Source organism: Opisthorchis viverrini (assembly GCF_000715545.1).
Source record: "Opisthorchis viverrini unplaced genomic scaffold opera_v5_12, whole genome shotgun sequence".
Lineage (NCBI taxonomy): Eukaryota > Metazoa > Platyhelminthes > Trematoda > Opisthorchiida > Opisthorchiidae > Opisthorchis > Opisthorchis viverrini.
This window is the reverse complement of record NW_008751668.1, coordinates 297,439-324,062: the sequence shown is the minus strand read 5'-3', so window position 1 is coordinate 324,062 and position 26,624 is coordinate 297,439. Positions and strand designations below refer to the sequence as shown.

The 26,624-nt window shown below is 43.1% G+C and overlaps 1 protein-coding gene across 1 annotated transcript in view; it reads right to left on the bottom strand.

The window, feature by feature from the left end:
- The window catches only part of T265_01114 (hypothetical protein), a gene marked incomplete at both ends in the record, with an annotated part of 56,437 nt that extends 30,031 nt beyond the window's left edge, over window positions 1–26,406 (bottom strand). The window contains one exon of the mRNA XM_009165075.1: window positions 26,201–26,406. Within this exon, the coding sequence (XP_009163339.1) occupies window positions 26,201–26,272 (72 nt within the window). The remainder of the gene's footprint in view (window positions 1–26,200) is intronic.
- Between the last annotated feature and the right edge of the window lie 218 nt (window positions 26,407–26,624).

Sequence of the window (26,624 nt, the reverse complement as noted above, 5' to 3'; positions counted from 1 at the left end):
ATTCAGTAGTGAGATACGTTCTGGATTGACCTCAAGGGACGTTCGCACCTGTTCAGTACACAACTAATATTACAAGAAGCAGAAAGATTAGTTCATCAGACTCCCTGATATTGGTCAGTCCAGTATATTTTCAGTGGACTCCCCGATTACACGGTGAATGTTGATTTACACATAAGTAATGATCAGAAATCGATCTGCCGATAACTCCGTTGGTTATCTTGCAACCACTTTAGATAGTGCAAGCATGTCTTATAGTTCTAATTAGGTTTACTTTCAGTTATCTTGACCAAAACGTTTCTGTTGTGCAACCGAATCTATAATGGTGCTGTTAGCATCTAGAGTCTTAAGATCTTGGATTCGAGGGCAAGCGTTACACAAATAAACGGTTAGTCAGGTCGAAAAACCATATGCCTTATGGGACGCTTTTAACTCTGTCTTATTGATTGTAAAAGGCCTGAACGCCCATGGTCCTTGGGCTTTGATGCTTACAATGTCTTGACTGGTGTAGACAATGAGTGCGTAGAGGGGGCTGTGCTCACCCGGCTGCATCTTTCACTATTAGTTCACCACGGACGATAAGAACGGATCATTGCACGTGAGTTCCACAGGATACTTTAAGAATGCGGTTAAAAGGCCTTGATAAAGTGGTAAAAAGTGAAGCCGTTTCTTCGTCACAGACTGTCTCTACTAATTCACCTGATCCCATTTCTTGAAACGCCTCACTTTTTACATTATAAATGAGCGCGCGCGGTTTGAACAGTTCCGTTTGCCTGTTAGAACTCCAGTCTTTGTGACTTGGCGATGTGATTTGACATATTCGTAGTGGCACTTCTCAATACGGCTTTACCACCAAGCCGTGTTACTTTGATAGGTTGCTTGTGTAAACGAGTGGTTTAAATCATTCTGGAGTGTTGATGAAAATCTGAGTACTGACGTTTGGTCATTACCGTTTGGAACCAGACTTTGAAGTGTCTAGTTCTGCTTGTGTTACAATAGCGATTTTGAATTTAGTTGCAAACAACTCCGATCATGAGAATACAAGTACGCATTGGGTCTGACGTGCAGTGTGACCTTGAGTCAGTTACCAGATAAACATGCACTTTAGCGCGTTGAAGGCTTGCTTAACTCAGAGAATCAATTGCGACCTGCGAAAGTTGGCCTTCTATGGAGCTAGTTTGATAATGCAGTTTGGCGCTATCTGAAACACTTTTGGCACCCTCGGTACAGAACTTAGGGATCAGAAAGCATGTTTTGGCCCCGCATAATGATCTAGCGATTCTAGTACTTCAGTGGCGAATGCGCCTAGGTTTAAGGTTTAGTTGGCCCGGGAGTTGTTTTGAGCTTGATGTGGTGGCTCTACATGAGTGCACCACCTGCCCATTGACGTGTTCACTGAGCTGTACAATTTGGTTACAAACGTTTTATCACCAAATGAGCTGACATCACCAATGCATTGTAGGCATGTAAGCACAGTCCACAGGGTAAAGAAGATCGGCACTTTCTGTTGTAGTGTTGAAATTTTGGTGCCAGGTAGTTTTGCCTAGCCTACGGACATTGAACGGTGAACTCACAAACGACCATTGACAGAACCATGTGAAGGGCTACGGACTAATAAGTGTGAAATCATTGCATTATTCACGTTGAACACAGTAATTGCTCAAATGAAGTCCTCTAATATAAGCATATCACGTCGAAGCTTGGTGTAGCAGAATGGATGTTAACATATTATAGGTGACTTTACAAAAAACCGAAAAGAAAGACTGTAAGAATTCAGCAGAGGAATGTCCCGTAATCTGGCTGCTTAGACAAGAAATTCGCTACACCAGATTCTTTGGCCTTTGCGTTTGTTCCAGTATCCACAATAAATTTTTCATCTTGCGGACCGAACACAAAAACTGATCTATCCACAAGCCCGTATTTTTAAGCAAGCAAAAGATTGTTAAAACGGGATGATGATTGATAAAACAAGATTACTTTTCTTTTTGAAATTCCACAAACCTCTTGAATATTCATCTCCAGACTATCTGATATACAAACATTTTCTAAGTGTAAGCCAGTGTCCAGCGAACCTGTACAGAATACTGTGTTCTACCCGTATAATTTGAGTCGTGTATTTTTCAGTCACATGTGTCTACGCTGGAATCAGATCACCTTCTGAATTTGGTATGGAACTACAGTCCACATTTTACATAAGTTTTTTTTGTGCTAACATTTTTAATCATCGCTAGCGATAGACATCGATCTGTGTGACTCAAAATATTAAGGGAACAAGTTGGACTTTTATCGTTTTCCGCCCAAAAAGTAACACGATAATGAAATCAGACCCTTCATTAAAAGTTCGCTCAGTGTTCTGGTGTTAGTATACATTAACTATGTTTACTCTACCTACTGTACCACTCCGCTAGGAAGGAACATAGACGAATTTCTCAAGATGATACCTCTCTAACAAATACCAGTTTCAGCAGTTCGAACAATTTTAAAGTGTCCAAAATTTGCGAAGAAACCTGGTCGTTTCTAGTGAACATTTCAAGCAACAGGTAGTTATTCCTTATATTTATATGAACATTTAGTATCATTCTTAGAACTTTCCGACTCATATTCAGATACAACACTCACCAATAACTATGGTCCCTTAAAAACATTTCTGCTCAGGACCATAGTCCCATAGCGTTCTCTGTTCTCTGTTATCTTAGCGGCGATCGGGCAGACAATAAAATCATGAATTACGCTTATTCCCAGTCGAGTAGGGAAGCTAATCGATTAGCCTTATAAGGATGAGCATAGGAGAATGCAAAGCTGACCGGATTGTTGTCTTGGATTTATCTGATCAGGCGCAACTGGCAAATTCTTGAAAACAGGACAAAGTTTTGTAAAACATTCAAATATTAAAGGATGAAAGGTTTTTATGGACATAAATAAGAACAGTGTATCTCGTAAGTGGTAGTGAGTTTTGATTGAAAACAGTAGAATAAGTTTTATTCTGGTTTTGCGAACAATTCCGACTAATATTTAATCGTCAATAAGCACAACGAAAAACGTGCTGCCGAACATTCTACTGACTTGCGAACTGAAGATTCCTCTGTTGTTGTTAAGTGACTGTGCACAAACTTACAGCTAACTGGGAAAACACTTAAAAACCTATCTAAAACTCTCCTAGAATTGTGCCACCACCAAGTCATCACTAGCTACCAGGTCGAATATCTAGATCCCTAAAGAAGTGTACTTGTATTGGGAAATGCCGTCCTTCGGAACACCATTAAATACTGATATATCACCGCTGCGAGACATAACATAGAGGCACCAAGACACCTGGGGACTGTCTTTTTGGTTTCAATTTCGCGACAGCGCTCTGAACACCGATAACACGAAGAAACCAGGTAAAACTTTAAACAATGTGTCAATATTCAGGTGTCCTATTAAAATTATGGATGATCTACTTGGAAGATACTGAGTTGTTGGAGTGTGGATCAAACAACAGAGAGCGCTAAAATCCAGTATCATCTACGGAAGTTTGAAATTGCAATACTACTATAATAAACAGTGGACAAAACACAAGTAAAAAGTACCGTTGGAGCCAAAAATCAAAAGCAAGCTAAACTAAAACGTGATGAATGACCCGAGCATTCCGAACTGACAACTTCGTTGTCGTTAGTTGAAGTTAAGTTTGGATATGATTCTTCTTGCAAACTTGATAAGAGCAAGCAAGTGATGCTACTGAACAGGTCGAGTATGATTTATCCGTGCACAGCTCGAATGACCTTTAAAATAACCGGAATATATCGGTCAACTTTCCAAGTTAGGTTGAATATAACTTCGAACAAGTCATCAACAGCCTCACACTATTCTGGTCTACCTAAACTACAGAAATGTGGGTTACGCTTATGACCTGTAGTGGACCACACTCAAACAACCGTTTAGACTTCGGCTAGGCAACCAGCCCAAATTATTAGACCGACCGAGCACTTCACAGACTATAACCAGTGCATCTGACAAACTTATCATTTACAGATTTCTCCAGGTGAGCATTTTGTTAGTCTCGATACTGTCGACTTTTTCTCGTACGTATCGCTGTCTTCGAAGAATCCACAAGCTACGAGTAGAACGACTGTACTGCTCTCAAGTGTATGAATTTCCATGGACCTCGAGATTCTGTGTGCACTATTCTTATCAACTGTGTACGTACACTCGAAGTAAACGACGCATATTTAAGGTCATCTGTCTCCCACATAGTAAATCTTTCCATAAAAAACTTCGAAGAAAACATGCCGGCAATTTTGGAAATGGTAATTCAGTGGCTTATTTGTTCAAGGAATTCCATGGCCTCCCTAAACAACGTCAGTTGATTATCAAATTCACCAAGAGATTGGAGGCGACGGCCCGTGAAGTCCCGTTATTTGATTGCGTGGTGCACTACCGGACAGTGCCATCCTCAATACAGTTTCTTTTCAACAACACCTGCGATGGTTTGCAATCACCTCCTAACATATTTTGTGAAGTAAGAATGCTCTAGCAGCAAGTATTTCTTGGAGTGTCGAAGGCAAACTACATGGTTAAATACTGAGATTTAAGGGGCCAGCTACACTGCCATTTCATGCGGAACGTTTCACTAAGCAAGTCACTGATCATACAGAAGCAAAGACAAAGCTAATGCTAAGCTCAAATGATGACATTCCATTGTGTCTACAACTCTTGAAAGATACTTGACGATTACTGAAACAGTGCATTTCAAGCTACCAACATTCAGCGGAAAAACCATTACTTAAAAGGCTGTTAGCAACTTGTAGAGCAGGCGGACTGTGTGCAAGCACAATAAAATGGTTGTAGAATACACCACACTAAGCAGAATACCCTACATTTGGCTGCATGCACAAACCTGAAGGGGCTGAAGCCGGATTTAGCACTCTGATTGCCGGAACGTGACACAAAAACACTGAGTGAAGTTTGTAAATCCAACAGTGTTAATACGAGGGTTCATGCGTGACGACAACCGACTTCTGTGGAAGGTTATCTGTGAGAAAATGTGCCTAGTGCTGAGAACCTGCAATGTGGTTCAAAGTTGTCGCCATGTTGACAGGCATTACTCACTTCAACGCAAACAGTAGGCATCATCTAAAGAGTCCGGCGACATACAAGCAGCCAGCCGCACCATTTAGGCATACGACAACCGCACACATTTTCGCTAAAGTTTTCTTTCATCCGAACGCTGAGTTTGGATGATTTATGTTAGTAGCTCACATACCCTACAGCTACTCCGGTCACTCGCCAAAAATCCGTCTTCGTTCATACCTTTCTTCAATTTGTCACCTGATTTTTCTTCATACAGTGTAAATGATTTTTCGCTCGCTTGATCACTGAGACATTGCGATTATCAGGCTTTCCACTTTGCTTCGTGAACTACTGTGGCTGAGTCAAACAATCGATTTCAAGTGTTACAGCGGTGGAACAGTCTATGAGGTCATGAGACTTACATATGGTCGAACATTTAAAGAGAAATGATGAGAAACCAGGCCACCTTCAGACGTCCTGGAAACTACCCTGGAACGTAATATACTAACCGCTACTAACAAACCGTTCAGCTGTAATAACCTTCCGGTGCCTAGTTGTCATGCTACCCGAAGGAAGTACGAGGGTTGAGATACTGTCAGGTTGCCCGAGCCTAGACATGGGAAATCGAGAGGTAGAGGTCGGGTTCAAACCACGGACCTGCCGGTCAGTAAATTCTCGCTCTCACCACTTTAGCAATCTCGCCCCACTACTAATACTGCTATTAATATCAACGCATACGATACTTACCGAAGACTAATAGTTGCCGTGTTGTTTTACTGATCAGCGTCAGTGATGCAGTGATCATGTAGGCTATACAGACCGAGACTTCTTTTCTCAATGTTTTACCAGGCCAAAAGAGCCTCAACGCCTTAGTCAGCCTTGAGAAACACATATGCAATGACGGAACGTAAGCTATCAGCGTCTATTACTACGGAATTCACCATCACTAATACATAACTCAATTCTGAAAAACCATCCATTACGACTTTAGTGCGTTCACCCGGCGGACGTGGATATCCTCTGATTATATGATTGCCCGACGAAGGAATTTCAAGGAATCATTTTCGGAAGAGTTTGTGAACAATCGGTAAAGTGTGTGCTACGCCGAGTAAGTTTGAAGATATACTGGTCACCAGGAAAGCATACATCTCAACACTGCTGGAGAACCCATCCAACCTAGATTCGGATTATCTTACACTAACCTCGAACCCTTCCAACTTTCCGACGGGTGAAATTTGACGGGCAGTGACTATGCCACAAGATAGAAAGGCCAACGGAAAAGATGAAAGACTGGCAAAAGTGTTATACCTCGGCGGAACGATATTAGAAAAAGAAGCCTACTTGTGCAACTCGGGAGACGGGAAATGTCCCACAAATATTTACAGGCGCCACAATCGTAGAGCGGACAAAAGGAAACATGAGCCGACACAACACAGACTATTGTCGAGGAATCGGTCTTCTCTGCATGCGTGCATCCTGATCAGCCGCATGAAAATATAGGTAAGAATGTACCCTTTGAACTGCGATATGGACTTCAAAATAGACGCAGCAGGATGGACACCATTTTTCGTGGCGCGTGGGCTTTAGGAAAGATATCTGGAACTGAAACAGCCGTGGAATGCTCTGCTTGCAGGCCTCAAAAGACTTCGCCTCCCTAAAGAATTACTGGGCTGTAGTTTTTCTCCACAAATCTTGGTTGCCAACATTATCAAATTCTTTGACTCCGGCTTGAGCATTTGGGTACGTCTGGAACTGCCATTGTCAAGTGTGAAGTTGGCACGAGAATGAAGCACGTTCGGGTTCTGACTCCAACTTTGTTTACTCTGCACCTGACCACGGTATGTGCAAAAGTGGTTGAGATTCTGAAGATAGCGTACCGATCCAGTATTGTCTTCGGCATCATTTGCTCAACTCCCAGTTTTTGATGCCGATACGAAGCCACACGAGCCAAAGGTATTCCAGCCACTTTGTGCAAATGACTGTATCTTAATTGCACACTTGGAGGTGGAATTGCAGTGGGTAATCACATTTAGCTTAGCAGCAGCTCGCGGTAGTCTGGATATAAATGCTTGCAAAACAATTCCCGTTTCCCAGCCTACTCTTGGTTTAAGTCAGACATTCTTCATTCAGATTAATAGCTGCCACACAGTGTGTTGTAAATATTTCCGCTAACTCAGCAGCGCCCCGTCTAGAAACTTGACAATCGGTAGTAAACCACATGCTCCGGTAACCACGACAAATGCTGTTTCCGGTTGACTATATGAATTTGTCTAGAGCAGTCACAAGCTGCTGGACACGGAAATCGCAAGGTACCAAATTGTCTAGCTGGACTGTGGGCGCAACGGTCAAAACGGTTGCATAATTTTGAGTACAGCTACCTGAGTCTGTAAAAATTGCGGGCATAAATGTCTGAGCAGCACCACATCTACTGGTCACCACCTCATCCAAATCGAACCACCAGCACCACCTGGGTATTTTTGCCGCTTTTCTAGCCAACATCTGCCAGAGATAAGTCTACTCCGATTTCTACCAAACACATGAAAGACTCTACTGCGTGCCACGAGATCAAAGTGTTAGCAGTAGTCCGACTGCTAGTTAACCGCCTGGTTATCAATTCCCACCTAAATCGTGTGGTAGTGGGTAAACTTCGGAGAGTATTCTTATATCAGTTTTTGTCCATGGGAAGTGCGGCGTCCTATTCGCAGCCACAGGGCTGATCGATGAGGTCATAGCCCTGTTATAAAAAAAATAGTGGCTATCATTTTATTACCATGGTAGACCCATTAAGGCCTCTCAACATGCCTTCGGGTAATTGTCCTCCTCGAGTGTACATCAGCATTAGTTGCTTGTACGTATCACCGCGCTGAGCTCCGCATAAATCGCTTGTTTTACCAACTATGCGGAGGCGTTCGGTGGATCAACTACTAATGACTAGCAGATCCGTTCCGGATGTAAACTTACCAAGCCTAATCAATTTTTCAGCAACTGTGCTGAGGATTTACAGAAGTGGAATACCTTGATCCAGAACAAAAAAGGTGAACCCCATTTTCAACCTTCTATTTCTTGCAACTAAAACCAAAATTTTAGGTGGGTAGACGAATTCCACTCACCAATAATAGTCTGAGCTTCCCTGAATATGCTTGTTTCTGTTGAAAGCGTTGTTTTCCACAATATATTAGGAAGATAAGACTACCCTATCTCTTGTGGGCCTCCTATGCTGTTTTAGGATGGCGGTCGTCAAATTATATTTATGTAGGTCCGTCAGAAAATCACCACTTGACAGTGCAAATTGAGTTACTGGATTGAAGACACCGATCGAATCATCCCTAATCCCTTTGGACAGTCAGCTGTCATAAAAAAATTAACCGTCGATCAGCCGGACAAATGTCACAACTCTTTTGTTCCCACAGTAAGCCTCACCTTGTTGTATTCTACGTCGAACGTTCTGCGGTGCATTTGAAACTGTCGTGCCAGCTGAAACCTGAGGCAGCCTTTGCATGGCACATTCGGCTGATGAACATCAGGGACGCTGGATTCATCTAGGATTCAGTCGAGCCTGGTTAAAGCCAAACGGGTTTGCAAATGAATGCACTTCACGAAAACTGACTCATCCACTGGTCCCAAAGTGATGATATTTTTCACTTATTCCAGCTTTTGTAAACTGTTCCTCCAAGTTTGTATGAATAGCAAACACGAGTTTATTAAAGTAATTTCTGTCTGGGTTATCATCCTCCCCAGCAATACAGCCTCGGGACAATCTCGTCAGTGAGAAAATTGCTCCACGGACACCTTACTTCGACTAAATTATATTCGGTGGAATAAAACACAGAGGTATAAAACGAAAATATCACCTTATTTAAAAATCATCGCAGAATATTTACTGAATATTTCACTGGGATCTGGTGAAAAAATGTAACTTAAAGGATTACAGCTTAGGCATATCTGGTTACGCGAGTAAGCGGTTAACGGTCGTAGAATAAGAGGGTCAATTGAACACGTGGTCGAGGTAAACACTCGGTCACCTCAACATCATCCAGTGATGCGTTCGGATCGAATGTTAGAGTAAGTGCTATTGTTGTATCCAGTCTATAATTTTGACCGGATTCGTGAGAGCATATGAAAACACCGAGTATGCAGCTTGCAAATGATCCTCATAGGATACTTATCAGGCGAACCTCTTTTGATTACAGGTATTTTTGATCACACGAGAAAATCTGTTCTTATTTTCAAAGCATAGAAGCTTGTTACAGACCTTCTGAGATGTTCTTGCATTTGATCTAGACTGCTTGCTGCCGCCGGAAAAGAGCTACAAACTGAGGAGAAAAAGATATAGCACTTTTGCTTGAGATAGCTCAGTGGTTAATGCACCGGCTCAAGGACAGGAGGTTTCTAGTTCGAACCCAAACTCAGTATCTCGATCACTCCTGTCTGAACTTGGACAACCTGGTGGTATCTCAGCCCTCGTACCCCCTTGCGTTAACATGGCAGCTAGGCACCGAAACGGTGCCACAGCTGAATGTTTTTAGACATGTCTCTGAAGGTGGAAAGCTTGGACGTGTTTATCTTAAGATATTTGTCTTAAAACTCTACATGGAATGCGGATACAGGTCATTGGTTGAATAACTTTTGGAGTTGTGAAAAGAAACAGTTTGGGCTAATGTTTCTACCATTTCAGTCCGTCCACGTCATTGGCTGAGAAATGCTGCTGGGGCATATTTTACTCCTGCAGCACAATGGCTAGCATTGGTCAATAATGAGGTCGGGCGATTCAACGCCCGAAGAAAACTGGGTCGCACGGATAAGTAGAGACACGCATGCAAATTAAATATGTCACGCATTCTCAATCTGCTCTGCATTTGCCTTTCAATCAACACATTTTGCTATTGCAATTATGGAAACTTTCACGCAATTAGCTCCACTAAATTAAATGGTGCAGGTAGGGAAGCGTTGCAGACTTTGAAATAACCCCAAAGTCCCCATAGCCCATCGTTTTATTCTTACTTTAAATTACAATTGTTTTATTTAAGCATAATTAAGTGGCTGAGATGTTGTAGTTTGCTTTCCTTATAGTCAAGAAAATTCTACTCTTCCTACATTTTGTGTGTTGATAGCTGACTCGAATGTTTATATCAGATCTTGTGCGTAAATCTATCTGGGGTAATTTATGAACCGAGCGAAATAACCGTTTTACTGACTTTCTGAATTTTTTCCTGTCTTGTCGCTGATGTTGAACCCCGAATGTGTAGACACATTAGTGGGACGCAGTAAATAGGATAAGTTGCCTACTAGTGAACAGCGGCAAGAGTGAAACTGCGACCGTCATGGAATTCCTCGTTTAATCCTCCCATAGACAAACGGCACTGTATCTGTTTATCAACAAATATCTGAGTGACATGGCTCTATTTAGTCTTTTAGTGAGAGGCGCTACCATAGAAAATATGAAGAAAATTTAAAGCGTATGCTCCAATCAGTTTTTTTTATTTTATCTTTATCGTATGCAGGAGTGCAATCACATGCTTTGGCCAGATTAACTTGCCTCAGAATTTACTTCGCATCTGGTAGTGGGGTTATATTTTGAAGCAATATTTAGGCCAAAAGTCTGATCTGACGAGTTCAGACTTTTCTAATTACCTTTTAACGAATCCCTTGTTAGAATGATTGGCCGACATCCTAGTCTTCCGGAATATTCGTCTTCATATAGAATCGGCAAACTGTCAGGAAAGGCACAGAATGTATGCTGTTTTCTCTTCATCCATGAAATTTAAGTCTGTAGTGCACCAACAAAAATGGATATTACGGCAGCATAGTGTGAAATTGCTGGATTTAGGTGTGCACTTGATGACAACGCGTCAAAACTCCATTAAATTAGAAGTAAATTAAAACAGTGTCGCTAGAAAATCTAAGGATGTACGCAGAAATAATAGTGGTCAGTCTAGTTTGGTGAACGACCGAATTCAACTCACATGGATTACGTTAGTAGCAATAGTTTATTACTTTTTTTTAGACTCGGGTAGAGCAGTGAAAAATATTACTGGCCTGCACCAGGATAACAAGAGGCTATTCCTTAGTGAGCACTCTGAAAGTACTCAACGATCCTGATTATTACTATGACTTGCCGTTTCACCCATCAAGTAAAAATATCACACAGGGACATTTGTGGCAGCCCTTGCTCTAACGTTACGCATGAGATTTATTTAAAATATATGATTTTCGTGCATGTGTAAAAGTACACACATTAGAGTGGCAGTAAATTGCAAGCAAGCATTCAACCGATGACGGTGCCCAGAGAAGAAGCTCAACGTGAACTGAAGAATATCCACCCGAACAAAGCCGGCGAGCAGGAAAGGGTTTCCCTTTTGGTGCTAAAGTATTGCGCCTTAGGGGCCTCCATTCCACTTGTTACTTGTTCGTCTTAGAAAAATTCCGAATTGTCAACCGATTGATAACTGCACTTTAGTAAAGTGTGCGGACAGCATTGTGGTTAGCCTAGCATGTCAGTATACATGCTCAGAGCTAATAGTTATCCAGGATATTTATATCCTAGACTGCGTTTGAATTTTCTATCCAGCCCTCTGTTACGACTGTTGCAAAGAAGTCAATCTATTTGGGTTCACCGTATAAAGGTGACCTATTGGTTAACACCATCAACTGCCGCTTAATTCAGTCCCTATAACTCACGTTTCCCGCTGCAACACACCCTATCAACCACAATTTGCTCAACTTAACCCTAAAATACAAGACGCTGTTCTCACTCAGAACGTGGCCGTGCATTCCGTCCCCCGCTGTTGTTAAGTGGAATAGGTTGGGGACATGGTACGTTAGTTTGCTGAATAAATATGCGAACATCTCTTGCTCGACCATCACTTGACTCAATTGTTCAGCAAAAAGCTGAGTCTCGCCACGCATAGTGGAAATCGGTCATAAGATAAATTCACATAAGTCGTTTCACTTTATCTCCCCAGTACCTAATAGGCTGTCAGTATCGATCCAACAGCGTCGCTTCAGCATAACCGGAGTAGCAATACAATTGCAAAGTCAGGTACTAGATTGTCAAAACCAATATCTACGAGCTCTGAGTTTGTATTGGTCATGTGACGCGAATCGATCGACCAACCCAGTTACATATGAACTAGGTTGCGTTGACAACCAGTGTTCCTGCTTAACCCTTATTTTGACCATTGGTTATGCACTGATCTGACGATGTGACTCCGAAAACATTGTTCATCACTGTGCTCTTGTTTAAACTACGGAAATATTCAAGCAACGATTATTGTTCTTTGAGACTTTTGTACTGATTAACAACTCTTCCCCTGTGGCACCGTTTCCCGGCTTAGCAGACGACTGCCCACTAATAACGAGGAGGCTACCAGGTGAAAGGAGTTATGCTCAGGCCTAATTTACGTGGAGATAGAGGAGCCTCGTGAAATCGAAAGGTTGTAGAAATGGAGAACGCTATTCTAACAGGCGATACAAAAGATTTTAACCTCCCACAAAAACGGGTCCAAAACGTCGGCTATTAGTGATGATGACACGAAATCTGCGATACGACAAGAACCAGTTTCTCATTCCCGAGGCTGAGTATCTTCAGCAGCAATCCAGTTGGTTTCACTTTATTACCGTGTCTGTGATTCAGCCCGCTGAATTCCAACCGGCATCTGTGTTGGGACTCATCCACACTTTCTGATGTACTGAACTACCGTCAGCACCATACCGTAACCAGATTGGGACTATGTGAGGAACAAGAGTCAATCAAGTGCAGGAAAGGCCAGGAAGCACAAGAATCGACTGCTCTACCATTATTAGTGCAAACCCTAACCCGGTCCTGACGCTGCTACTGGCTTCAATAATAGTGCGATGCATGAAACATTGTGTCAAATCCTTGAGCAGCCCTGCGTTTGGTCACATTAAGTCTTTTAGAATTTTCCCAACAACCATTGAGTTTCTATCCTTTTTGGCTAAGTTTCTTCAGTGATATCACTACGGTGTGAACTCTCTAAAGAACCGTGTATTTGAATATCGAAGTCACTGCGGGAAAGGTCACTCGGGCAAAGTAGTTCTCTCATCTTGTGATTATGCGTTCACATTAAATTGCTCTAAGTAGAGTATCAAAAATGACCCCTTATTGGGCAAACAGCAGGCAAAGTCTTACTTCAGGATTCCACGCTTCCTTAATACCTCTGGAATGTCATGGTGAGGAGCTTGAATATATTAAGGGAAAGCTGTATACTCTGTGACTATTGTAACAAGTAGTTAATGCACGCATCACCAAGGTATGCGCAGTATTCTCCATCTGTAACGTCAGAAATGGATTTAGACGGGTGATTACGGGAGCAACCTTGCTTTGCAACTTCGAAATAGTCCCTCCTGGTCGAGAACCTCAAACAAATCCAAAAGTATAATTGTCAATGTCCTCATCCATTAGCTGTACTAGGTAAGGAGTTGGGATCGTTTGAACAAAAGTCGAAGATTGTCGGGATAAGTTGATAGTGGTATATACTACGATTGACCGACCACTGTCGACTGAGGGAGGCCGTCGCTTTTACTTCAAACCCCTGCTGACAAAAAGTACGTAAGAAATAGGAAATTGCTGGGCTACACAAAACGAAGCTGCCACCATCCGGTTCACAGCTGCGTGATATCTACGCCCTCCGGGACCATATCCATGTGATTCTCACTGTGCTTGGTTGAAAACTTCACAAGCAATGACTATCTCAGTGGCAAGTTCGTTGTTACTTCCTCTCTACTGGCGAGGCGCATCAGAGTTTATTACAATTTTAGCCTACATCCATAAAACCGCTTTCATACAGAGTTAGGTAGGTGTGGGAGGAAATTTAGAGATACATCATCAAGATTGAATGGGAAACGGGTGGACTGACTCAGCTGTCGCTTGGGTGCTGTAAATTATTATGCCTTTAGCCCAACAGATTCGTTCTGTTCAAATTATTTCTAACCATAAACATCATGATTGTTTTCACACATCAAGAATATCTCACGATTATCCGCTACAAGTAATCCCAATAACAGCGAGAAACATTCAGATTCGACCTTTTCTGCTGAGCCTGTATACATAGCCGTCAAACTTAAGCTTTTACTTTGGAAAATATTTCTTCGGCTTCTTAGGATGAAAGTACTAATCTTTTGTTTACTTCCACGATATCCACTGGCCGCTGGTATCTTGGGCTGATCAAAAAGACTACCAATTCATCAAGATTCTCCTCAAAATTCAACGTTCTTTATAGCGAATCGTGAGACAATTTTTTCCCGAAATAACAGTGCTAGGTGATCTGATAGATACACTGTTCACGGACCAAAAAAATACCCTTCTAGTTTGCCCTAAATATGGTCCAGCCCAACACAGATTCGGGATTCAGTCAACGCCCTTGGACATACAACTTAATTGTCCCTCGATAGCTGTAGATGTAGCCCATTAGATTGTTGATTACGAAAGTTGGCAGGTATAATAACGAGTGATCTGCAGAACTACGGATTACCTGGTCAAAAAAACTAGCTGCAATATTCAGTTACGTGTATTCCATTAGCATTCCTTTCTGTACCGCCTTCTCAAGGAACCCGCAAGCTTTCTTCTCTAAATTTCCAATCATCTCACTTATTTCTTTCTTGGATTGCGTTACTTATCGTCCATCAACGGTGTGCTCAGTCATCAACAGAATGTGCCGTACCGTGATATGCCGGTTTCTTACCAGGAAAGATTTGAACACCTGAATTTCGTAGACTTTCAGCGTCCGCCTCATTATTCTATCGATAGCGAAGTTGAAGAAAAGTGGATAGAGCAGATATCGTTGCCGGACAACACTTTGTACGATAACTTTTAGAGAGCTCAATATACACTCATGTTTCTATGTAGAATTAAGGACTGAACTGTGCTAAAAGGCTTATGGGTTATCCTCTGCTGGGCAAGCGTAGTTAGCAGCGCTGACCGATCGACAGCATTGAGCGCATGTATGAGTTCAAGGGGCACCAAGGCTGTGAGTCATCTGTACATATGGCGTGTGAAGATGTGGCCAGCGCAGCCTCTATCCAATAGAAAACTCGTTGATTCTTACTTGCCAGTGTTTTGTGCACCGCCGTAAGGCAGGGGAACGTCGGTTTCTTAAGAATCTATGTTACAATGGAAATCAGACTGACGCCGTTTTCGCTACACTCACTGCGCTAGTATCGACTCATCTCAGTTGTCTAGGACAGTTTGTTTCTCCCAGACAGACACGAATAGGCTAGACAGGTACTGGCTGAAAAGTACACTTCTGCCGTTGAAATAGGCAGCTTGAAGGCAGCCAGAACCAGCAGCTGGATGGCACTGAGTAGTACCAGAACACATCTAAGGCTGGAGAGACCTTCGAATCCACTGTTCGAGTTTTTGTCAAAGATGAGCAGTCCGGATTTTAGGTAGCAGGTAACCAATGGAATTGCCGTTTGAATTATTCGATTCAAGGTTTTAGAATTATTTCTTGTTAGATATAAGAGACCTATTGCAATGCTTGATGGCCTCGCTGACAAAAGTAAAACGAAGGCCTGTTGAACTAAGCAGGTGGAACAGTCTGCGCGCATTTTCCATCATTTTCGCCTCTGCGACTTCTTTGACATCAGATGCACCAAGCTTCGCCGTCGGCATGGACACTCAGTCTCACCTGGTGTCGGATGACTTTCCGAGTCAAGTTTTGGCCGGAACTGGGACAGTGTCGCTAGGATGCCAGCAAAGTCACGGCACTATCAGAGATCCAGTGCCTGGATGAGGGTTTGATGTGTTGTATCGCAGGTAGAATTTTCGTTTAAGGTTTTCGATACCGTTGACATTCGACATTGGACCAGCAGAATTTAAAGGAGCCAATTCTGATAAGTTCCTTTGGGTGTACAAATTTCAAAGTGGCTAAACGAGTTTTGTGCTTTAACCTGAAGTGAAAGTATCAACGGACAAGTACATGATCGGAGTCCAAGCAGGTATTCCAGAAGCATCGTCCGACGGGGACTGACCCTCACCACCGGTGACTGATGACAATGTGGCCTTTTTGGATTCGTGTACAACTCGAAGCCACCACCCAAATTGGACCCAGTAGCGCTTATATTATCTAACATCTAATACCACTGTACCTGAGCTTTTAGCTCGTTGTAACAGAAGAAACACGGTGCCACAGAAGCTGCCTGGTAGATTTAGAGCCACAGTCATTTGGAGTGCAAACCGATACAACAAACGGGGAGCGCTGGACCACTCTTTTTCGAAATTTTTTCTTGGACGCGGCCAACCAAAAGCGGAGATGCGACTATAAGCGCGTATCCAGTCAGAGTTGCATCCACTAGATGGCTCAAATAATGCCTACTCAGATATATCGAGCTGCAGCGGCCTCCGTGTCACCAGATGTGGGCATCAATGTGGGCGTCCAATATTCCTCTTTCCGATAGACTGCATCAACCAATGCTGGGGAATCCAGTGCACAAGAAAGAACTTCTTACTATCCTGGTTGCTTCAGAGTTCGGACGATAAGTGCAGTTGGGTGGACCGCTTACTTGAAAACTGAGTTCGGGATGTATGGGATATGTACGAACGCTCGGAGGCTGAGGCGGAGAGTGATGCGTGGCGAACAATGCGATCAGTCTAAGTGCCGGGACGTGCAGACAGAATACTCATCGTGTCATAGGATAGAGTAGAAGAGGAAATACGTGAACAGAGTCACCAGTAGTAACATGTTTTTGCAGATACACTTTGTATACAGCACATAAGGAGGCAGGATGATGACATCACGCGATGGCCAATTTGGCGTTACAATATTTCCGGTTGTACGCTGGCTGTGGTACTGCCAGAGCTTTCACACCTAAACAGGAGGACCTTCAACCAAAGCCTTCAGCTGACCGAAAGTCATACTACCACAACAATACACGTTTTTGAGGAACAAGTCGCCGTGTCTGTTCTAACCCGCCACCTGGGATATTAGGAGTGTTATATCTGCTGATTCGCCGGCCTGTGGTATCTGCTGCCGACCCACTCCAGTCCCTAGTGTCGGAGAGAAAAAGGCTCACGGAAGGGGACACAATACCTATATTACAACAAAGTGGTTGCGAGAGCGCGAGTGCGTGCGAGTGCGAAAAGTACAACGGCCTCAAGCCTTTTTATTGGAAGGACACTCTCTGAACTTGGTCCAATGCTGACGCACGCGGTCTGGCTTTAGTACGAGGCAGCGACGTGCTGCATATTGTGGAGGCGTTGTCTGTCCTTGATCAACGCTGACTCGCGCTGTCTGGATTTGATGCAAGGCTGTGACGCGCTGCATATTGATGGGGCGTTGTCTGTCTGGTCAACATCTAGTGAAGCTGAGAGTCCCCGTAGTTTCCGGGCCTTCAGTGGTTGCTTTCAAGAAGCTGACCTTCCTGATAAAGAGGCAGTGTTCATCAGATCCCTCTGCGGGTGAAACTCTGGGTGAGGCCCCAAGTGTGACTTAGTGGGTCGTACAGATAGACAACCCGCCACATTTCGATAAGCTCCAGTCTCCTGGAGTAGGACACTCAGGGAATATATAGCCCAGTTGAATTTCTGGCGAGGCAAATGTATATCCGACCTCTAGGCGCGGAGCACAGACTGGAAAGGGCCGAGTGAGTACCACGCAGTGCAAATGAACCTGTAGTGGTTTGCAAGTGTGTGAAACATGCCTACATTAGTGGTCATTCTCCTGATCTACTCTCCTTCCCCAAATCGGATAAAAATTAAGTGATTTGGTTGTCTGAAATTAGAAATCCGTGAACGTTTCTTCTAGTCATTTTCCGGCAACCTTCATCATGCTACTTGAAGATCCCCTTGATTTTTCCATGCGATAGTCGGACCCTCTTCGAACCACTGCTTGCAATGCTCTCAGGTGTCATTCTGGCGCAGCTTTTGTCTGGTTTAGACAAGTTCACTATGTTTTGATAAAAAAGTGCCTATTTAAATCTTTCTTTTAATTCTTTTTTTCGGGTAAATTTAGTGAAATGCTCATTATTACAAGCCTCAATGTTTCTGCTTTCCAATCGGAAGTAATGTTAGTTTTTTTGTCGAACAAATTTTGACACCATAAAACACGCAGATATATATATATATATATATATATAATCTGAGTTCCCCGTCCATAAGCATGATGCCCGATGGTATCGTGATACAAAGTATAACGACGCCCCTTCCTCTACAGTTCAGCTTAATTGCTTCCGCAGGAATTGCATACAAAAAGAGCTCGGTTTACAGCAATTGTTCCTTCCACCACATGGCATCCATGAGGCTTGATTGTCGCAGTAGCAATGAGGTGTGAGAAGTAAATCAGCGTCAAGCAAAATAACGGATATGGTGAAAATACAGTCGTTGTTTCACTGCAGAAGTCGACCAAAGGACTCGTACGCTAATCATGATTGATGAGGCTTAGGGTTGAACTGGAGTCGAAACGCAGTGTTTTCTAATAAGATAGCCTCAGACTGTTGGCAAACGTGACCCAACTGATTAAGAGCAGGTGATAACTCACGTTGTTTTCATAATGGAGTAACCAGCAGCCCACGTTTACCACCTAGCTAGTCTGCTTACCCGAATACGTTTTCTTCTTCATTTTTCCTTCATCACTTTTCAGCTTTTTCGGGTCTATTTGGTGTCTTTTTTTAGTTTTATTTCGCTCATATTTACTCATCACAATCGTAGTGGGTGTTCCATGGAAACAGGCTCAGCTTGGTTCTCAAACAAATGAAGCTCATGACTGGCGCATTTCCGCCACTGGTGATGATGAAGATAATAAAAACAAAAATAATAGTAATAGTAGGGGTGGTGACGATGATGACAATGATGACGGGAGGAAGAAGAAAGCGTGTAATAGTAGTGTGGTGCGCGCTTTGTCCAACCGGCAAAGCAGAGGCGATGAGTACGCGTTTCTCAGTATTGGTGACTATGTCGCTGAGCCTATTGAAAAGCTAAGTCCCACCAAGTAGTCAGTTGGTATGGAAATCTTATTAGCGAAACTTGCAGAGGGGCGTAGAGTAAGCATGTTGCTTAGCTACCGGTTAACCACTACTCATCAACTACCAGTAATGTTTGAACACCCAGATTTCAGGTCCTGTTTGAGGATTTCTGATATTTTGGCTACTGACAAATCTGGTCATGATGTTCGCAGTTTCTCGCAAGGTTATAACATTGCCCCGGGGTACGTAATTCTTACTGAGGAAGGTTTTACCAGAAATTAAGTGTACATGTGACAAAAGGCCGCAGATTGAGACAGATCTCTATTGGAATAGAATGATGGATTTTAGTTGGTTTCTCCATAATGAAAGTTCATGTCGACTTCCATGCTTAAGGTTAAAAACGAACAAGCTGTCACTAGTTTTTGCGGTAAATTAATGTTCATGGGAGTCGAAAAGCTACCCATTACAAGAATGACGTTTTCCTCTGTTGTTTATTTGCCGCCTACCTGTGTACACTTCAACATGGTGTCTTTGTTCCATTTTCTTCCCTAATAGAGTTAGTCAATGTATAAATGTTGTGTGGAAAAAAACGCTACAAACCTTTAGTTGGTACGACCTATTGTCAAACCAAAATTGACAACGCCCGTGGGTTGAACACGATGACATACGTGTGTCAGTGCAGTGCCCAAGGCCTGGAGAAAGCAACCCCTGCTGGTTAGTCGTTCAGAACCAACAAATGTAAGTTGATGTGCTGTTTTCATGTAAAATGCTGGTAGAAAGCCCAATGGCTCCCATACCTAATGATAGCAAGAGATTCCACTGGTGTGCTATGGACGCAGCAGCCGTCATTGCGCCTACCTTTCACTTGTTTGTATTCTCAGATGATGATGGTTTGGTAGCGCATTCGCAGCCGTAAATACGACGCCACAAAAACATGTACAAACATGCAGAATAACGTGGAAGAAATCAGTGGCGGTTTGCAACGGGTACACATCGCTCGGAAGAGACTTGAAGCTAGAGCCGTGGACTAAAACAAACAAGGGCATTCTACCAGTGCACAGAATAACTAAGAACCCTACTCGCTTTATGTGGGATCGGTCACGTAGACGATACAAAGGGGCCCTTGTTGAAGTTTTATAGTAGTATTCTAAGCTGTAATACTGTGCACCAGTCTTGTACATTCTCCATCGCTTTTCAGACAAGAAAGATTCCTCACAACACCGCGAGCGACAGATCGGTCGTGACACAATTTTCGGGAGTGACTGCTCACAGTAGAGGACACTGCTCTGGGGTACACATGTTGCTGCAGGAAACCTTGCATCTTCAGGGGGTTCACTCAATACCCTTGGTAAGGACTAAATAGGCGCATACTGAGAACAGTATAAGTCAGTCGGTTAGCCGATTCACTCGTAGTCCATCACCAAGGACCTAACTAAATCCTGACGCTAACGGCCATTTCGGACGAAAACGTGCTATATGCTACCAGCAAGATTCATAAACAATAAAGCGGCATAGGTGACACAGTAACTTTGCATTAGATTCTTCAAAAAACGGAGCACCGCATCCTGGCTACCTCTGGGGTATGTGATAAACGGTTTTGAGCATGGTTATTTCTCATAGCGACATACAAGTCACGGGACTGGTTTTTATTGTCTCCTTCCTGCCCACTAAGCCACTACATCAATTCCAAAGCATGCCGTCTATGTACAAGATGTGTATTTTCCTAAGGTTACAAATAAAAATAACAATCCATGGGCTAAATAGCAACTCTTTAAGCTTGACCGTTAGCTCCACCCAAGCGCACGAATCTTGAAAGGGGTAGCCGCGATAAAGTGGAAGTGACCGATCTTACAACCACGAAATCATCCTAGATTGCAGGCAGTGAAAAGTACATAAACATTTAATCGCAATTTAATCCTGCAGTTCGTCAGCGCTGGAAAACTGAAAAATAGTGTAGCACTGACTCGCATTTTTTGAAGGTTTCAGCAGCGTTCAGGCCTCGCCTAATGCAGCCATCTTGTCGGGGTGGCTGGGATCCTGCGCTGCAATGGTCTGTGAACTGAAATGATGTGAACTCAGTACCTTAATTTTTATCCATTCCAGGAAGACCAGTAGAGAGTAACCAGATAAAGGTCAGTGAGTTCTACACTGGAAAAAATCGTCTGCCACAGGAGTGTGAAGGCAATTAACTGTTTCTTTAGGTGACCCGGCATGTCCATATCTGTGGAAGCAGCGATGCCACCTTTCCTCGGTGAGGGACGATTTAGAAAACCTCAGACTTAAAACCCACACATTCCGACCTCCGGCGGACTGGCGCTGGTGCATTACTCAATATAGTCTAAATGCTCTTAAAACCGAAGACTCCGGTGCTGCGCAGCCGAATTAGGAGTTGGGTGGTTACGCCCTACTCCCTTTGTCCTCGGACCAGCCAAGTTGCTTGCAGCCAAGTGGGTTAGTCATTGGTCCCTAGAAGAGTCCCTCTAGGAAACCCAGAAGAATAAACCAAAACAAACACTTGCTAACCTCAAATACCTGATCCACCTTGCAGCTTTTATTATCCATAATCTATGTCAAAGTGGTCAACAGGCACCTCTTGCTGAAACCTTGCTTCTCCTATCTGCCGATGTCTTTTGTGTCACCGAAACGCGCATACATGGCCCCACTTTGGTCGTGCACCACAAATCGCATAGGATGAGCCCAGATGTCCTACGTATCCGATGGTCCTAATGTAAATCCTCGTGGTATCTATGGTGTTGAGGTTGCATTAAGTCAAGGTTGAAATCGCCTTACTGGACTATATCCTAGTAAACAGTCATCTTTACGCTGTGCGCTTATCTGACTCAAGTAAAATCGATACAGGTCGATGCGGTAAATGGTATTTATTTGTTTTATCAACATACGTCCCGACAAACTGCAGTCCTGAGACTGAGAAGGACGGGTCTTATCAAGATCTGTCAAGACTGCTTCGATCGGCAAGAAGGACGTATACAATAATCCTGGCGGGTGATATAAATGCCAGTTTGGACCACTTAGTCCAAACGAAAGGAATTTAGGCGGTAGATTTAGAGTCGATGCTCAACGTACGTATAACAGGCAGCCTGTCCCTGACCAGTACGAACTTCCAACAGAAATGCCCAACCTGAATTATTTGGAGGACACCAATTGCAAGCTAGCTATGTGCTCAGTTGGATCACGCAACTGCCAGTTACCAATCGGAGATTGGCGTTCCTTCTGAGGTACACAAATTGATTCCAATCACGCCACTTCGCGGGCTTGGTTATCACTTCGCTTTTCGTCTTCTTTAGGCGTGTTAAAGCATAACAACTTTGGCAAGTTTCAGGAGCTCAGGAGTATCCAGCTAATCCGGTTGGAAATTTACACCACCATTAAGGTTGCTGAAGACTCTTCGGCATTCCACGGTCTGTTTCATCCTCCGTTGGGCGGATTCCTTGAGTTTCCAGCACCTTTGTGTTCTACTTGAATCGGTCATGAGTTGTCCAAGAGTTTTCAACAACCTTATTAGTAGTGATCCTCTAAGGTGTACTGTACCCAGTGAAACGGAAGGAAGCCTTTGTGAAGCACATCTGGTTGAAGGATATCGCAAACCGGAGGTTCAGTTGGGATTCAGCTAAGTCTGCCGTTGGTGGCGATTTGGCTTGCAAATGAGTGTAGTTCGAGAAATTCCGTACAGTTTGGATTCAAGTAGAACATAAGTTTGACGGAGGCTTGGGCGGGGGGACTGCACCCAACTGATGACTTCAAAATGGCCTAAACCGATAGTGGTCTGTCGAAGAATTTTCAGCAGAAACATCATTAGTGCTCTTTCGGGTAGATATTATTGCATCAGGCATTGACGAATTGAGCTAAGTAAATGGTTTCTGAACTGCTGTGAATTGGATGACTTGTTGTTCCTAGAACGAGTTTTAATGAGGAATATTCTTCGAGAGTGATTAACCTCAAACCAGTTCTGAGCAGCTGGGGACGAGTAAAATTCTAATAAGATGTTTTCTTGTGGAGACATTTGGGACTTCATAAGGGAAGCAAATTTTGCACTTCTATTTTGATCCTCCTAAACGTGCACAGAATGAAAACTTAGCGCGTTTCCGTCCCGTGTCACGTTTTGTGGTAGCAGGTTAGTTGCACGTCTCAGTACCATTATTAGAACCTCATAAACCTTTTGAGAGGTGGAACGAATAAAATCCTGTTCCGATATATATTGTCTATTTATCCATTACGACAAATTTAAGTCCTTTTCTGGACAACGTATCCTCTGAATCCTGGAATTTTATTAGTGGTTCTGTTAAAGGACAATCTGCTTGTCTGAATGTTGGTGCGTATCCACGCCTCACCAATCGATTGGTGTTGTCTTCTATATTGAGCATTGTTCGCCATAGCGTGACTCAGGTTTGACGGTGATCACAACAATCGCATACCTCTTTTCATCGACTGTCATGTCTCTGCGCCATGTAAAATGTAGCTGTAGGCTGCTGGTGACACACCTATACACAAGCGATGCCGGTGTTTTGTGACTGAAGAATACGTTATGGTCACACTTTGCTCATTCGGAAAGTTCACATTTTTCCTGAGGAGAGTGGTATCAGCGAAGTTGAATAGGCCATTCAATCGAAAAGAATCAGCTCACTGGGTTAGAAAAGGCCTAATTGATCTGAAAATATGTGAATTAACATGCATACATGGTTCAGCACCAACTTTACATTACAAATCGTAAAGCTCCGGTGGAAGTACCGAGCAAAAACCATACAAACGGAGAGGTGAATACTGCGATAAGTCGCTCTTCTTATTTGGTTGAACATTAGTCGATGCGTCCAACTAATCAACTGCTGCTGCTACTGAAATGAAGCTTTGCCAGGTGTTAAACCGATAGGGTACATTATTCAACTTGTCATATTTGTGCAGGCTAAATGAGAAGTCAAGGCGACCGTTGTCATGACAAATTCCCAGGTCATAAAGGGATAAATACTCAAGTCAGTACGCCCCATTCTGAGTTATGAACATGCGCATAAGTTTACCACAATCTAGCGCTCATTTTCAAGGAAAAATGGTAGTTTTGAGTCCGCGATCCACTTTATCTGGGGCGTGAATAAAAAGGACATCATTCAGCTAACTCGGACTTCTGTACTGGTCTGCACCAACTGTGGCATGACTTGTGTCATACCGTTGCTCAACCCTTCAGTCTTGTCACATACTGTGTAGATTGAGCCTCGTAAATTATGTAACAAGGCACACACACACTCAGACCCTTTAAAGTTGCCGAAAGTAGAAAACTATGTTTTAATTCAAATGCAAGTTGCCTTTCAGTGAGCACTGTTCACACTAAACCAGAGGTATTAAGCCTAAATGCTACTTGGTGAGTGCCTGGCGATCTAATGGGAAAAACTCTAAGTTGAAGATAATACAGTCAAAGCATGCTCAGTTTGAACCGGGATTCACTAAGTGAGTGAACAAAAAGCTTGTAATTTCTGGGTTAGAGAGCGATTAAAACACTTGCTGCCACTTTATCGCTTTTATTACTGCGATTGGCTATTCAGACTATTCGTCTTTGAGATATTCTTGTAAGTTATGATCACCTGCTCACGATGGCCGTAACAAGTTTGACACATATTGAGTGAGGGCGACACTGCTCAAGTGGATAGAGCGCGGATTTCCTGACCGGAAGGTCCGTGGTTCGAACCGACCTCTGTCACACTGCTCAAGTGGATAGAGCGCGGATTTCCTGACCGGAAGGTCCGTGGTTCGAACCCGACCTCTGTCTCTCGACTTCCCCTGTCTGGGCTTGGGCAACCTGGCAGTATCCCAACCCTCTTTTATTTATTCTTCATATCGAGTAACTTTAGTTTTCGCGGGTTGATGATTTACTTCTTGATACCAGTTGATGTAGGCCCGAATCATGTCTACGAATAATTTGAGCAAAATATCCTACATATTCATGTTTCATGAGGAAATTTCCAAATAAGCGTGACAAACCTTCACACATCACTATTTGTTTTCTCGGTTACGAGCACACGAATACTCCAGTAGAATCGACTGTGATTCTCTCTGAAATGGATTCACAAGTTAAAGTAACGTCAACTAAGTTTGGCTAGCCGGTACATATATGTACATGTGTGCTCAAAAAACGAGTGACTGCGTGTCTTCGGGCTATTCTTCTCGTCTCCTCAAATTCAAATATCTGTAAGCTGTCAAGGCACACTCACATGGTATTTTGCAACAACCACACCAGCTTAACTATATACAAAAGTCACCAGGAGCAGAGACAAGAACAGTTAATGTTTGCCACTCCACCTCTCAAGGCCGTCTTTGGTTGGCATCACGATAGACCGAAGAGCTCTTAATATCGACTGTCATCGAAATGCTAGTAAAACGAAGGCTATAGCTGCACAACCCATGATATGTTGTGTGCTGATCCATGAATGGCCTACTCGTAAGCACAATGATGAACCACACACTACGCACAGTCTGTTGTCATGCACATATCGCATTGAAGCTAGGTACACAGATTCTGTACTAATATCAATGGAAGTTTTCTACTTCTAACATTCTAGTGATAATAATTGAAAAGTGACGGAAAAATCAGACAGACTCTTATCTATTAATCCCGACTCGAGGCTTGTCAGATATACTCATTCACGGAAATTATATTCCTTAATTTCACTGTTCACGCAACTGTAAGCAATTTGCATTTACAACTCATTTGCATACCCAATTAGCGAACAGTCCATTCAAATACATCACGGAATTTGGTGCCCAAGATGCTCCTCGAGCTCATGAAGAGTGCTATGACCCCTCCAGGAATTATTTGTGTGGATATTCCAGATAGTGAATTATTCATCATTCACAGTTAATTAACCTCATTATTTTTATGGCTTATCAGTAATTAGAATTGAAAATCAATCCGTACTCTTTCATTCTGTGTAAACCTGATGATTTTAAAACACAGCAGATTCGTGGTAGGGTGACGATGAGTTCCATTCAGTCCTATAATTGAGAGGAAACGGCCACATCACGGGTAGATACGCAAACGATCCCGAGCGCCACCTTTAGTTAGACAACATATTGCACGAGATATTTATTCTAAGTTCGTTTGAATCTTTCATTCACACCGATGGAAAATGAAAATGAGCCACTCATGTTTATGTGCTTTTTTACATTACTAGACCCGAACATCTGTAGAGAGACATACGCTGTAAATTGCACAAGTAAAAGGACGGGAACTTACGCCGAATTTTTCAGTACCGGTTATCACGTCGAACTCCAGGAATATTTTCCATGTTGAAATGATATCACACATAGTCCGCACTCAGCTATATCCAACAACTCCGGGATAGAAATAGGTTGCTCTAGCACGAGATTCACTCGGCTCTCAAGCAAACTGAATTGGCGTCACTGCAAGAACAACAGAATGCCTGTTAGTTCGTATCTGACATGAGTGAATGCGTTAGTGCTGTCAAGTGACAGTCCGTGCTGACAGCACTGACACCGACGTCGCTGTTTAGCAGCCAATCACATCACGAGTTTATGAGCCAATCAGGCGTGGCCAAGATGCCTCAGGTCGCTCGGGCAACAGTCGAACCGCGTTTAACAGCAGCCTGTCTGTTGTGTGAAAACTCAGCATTTCTACCTTTGACTGTCTTAGTTGTCTG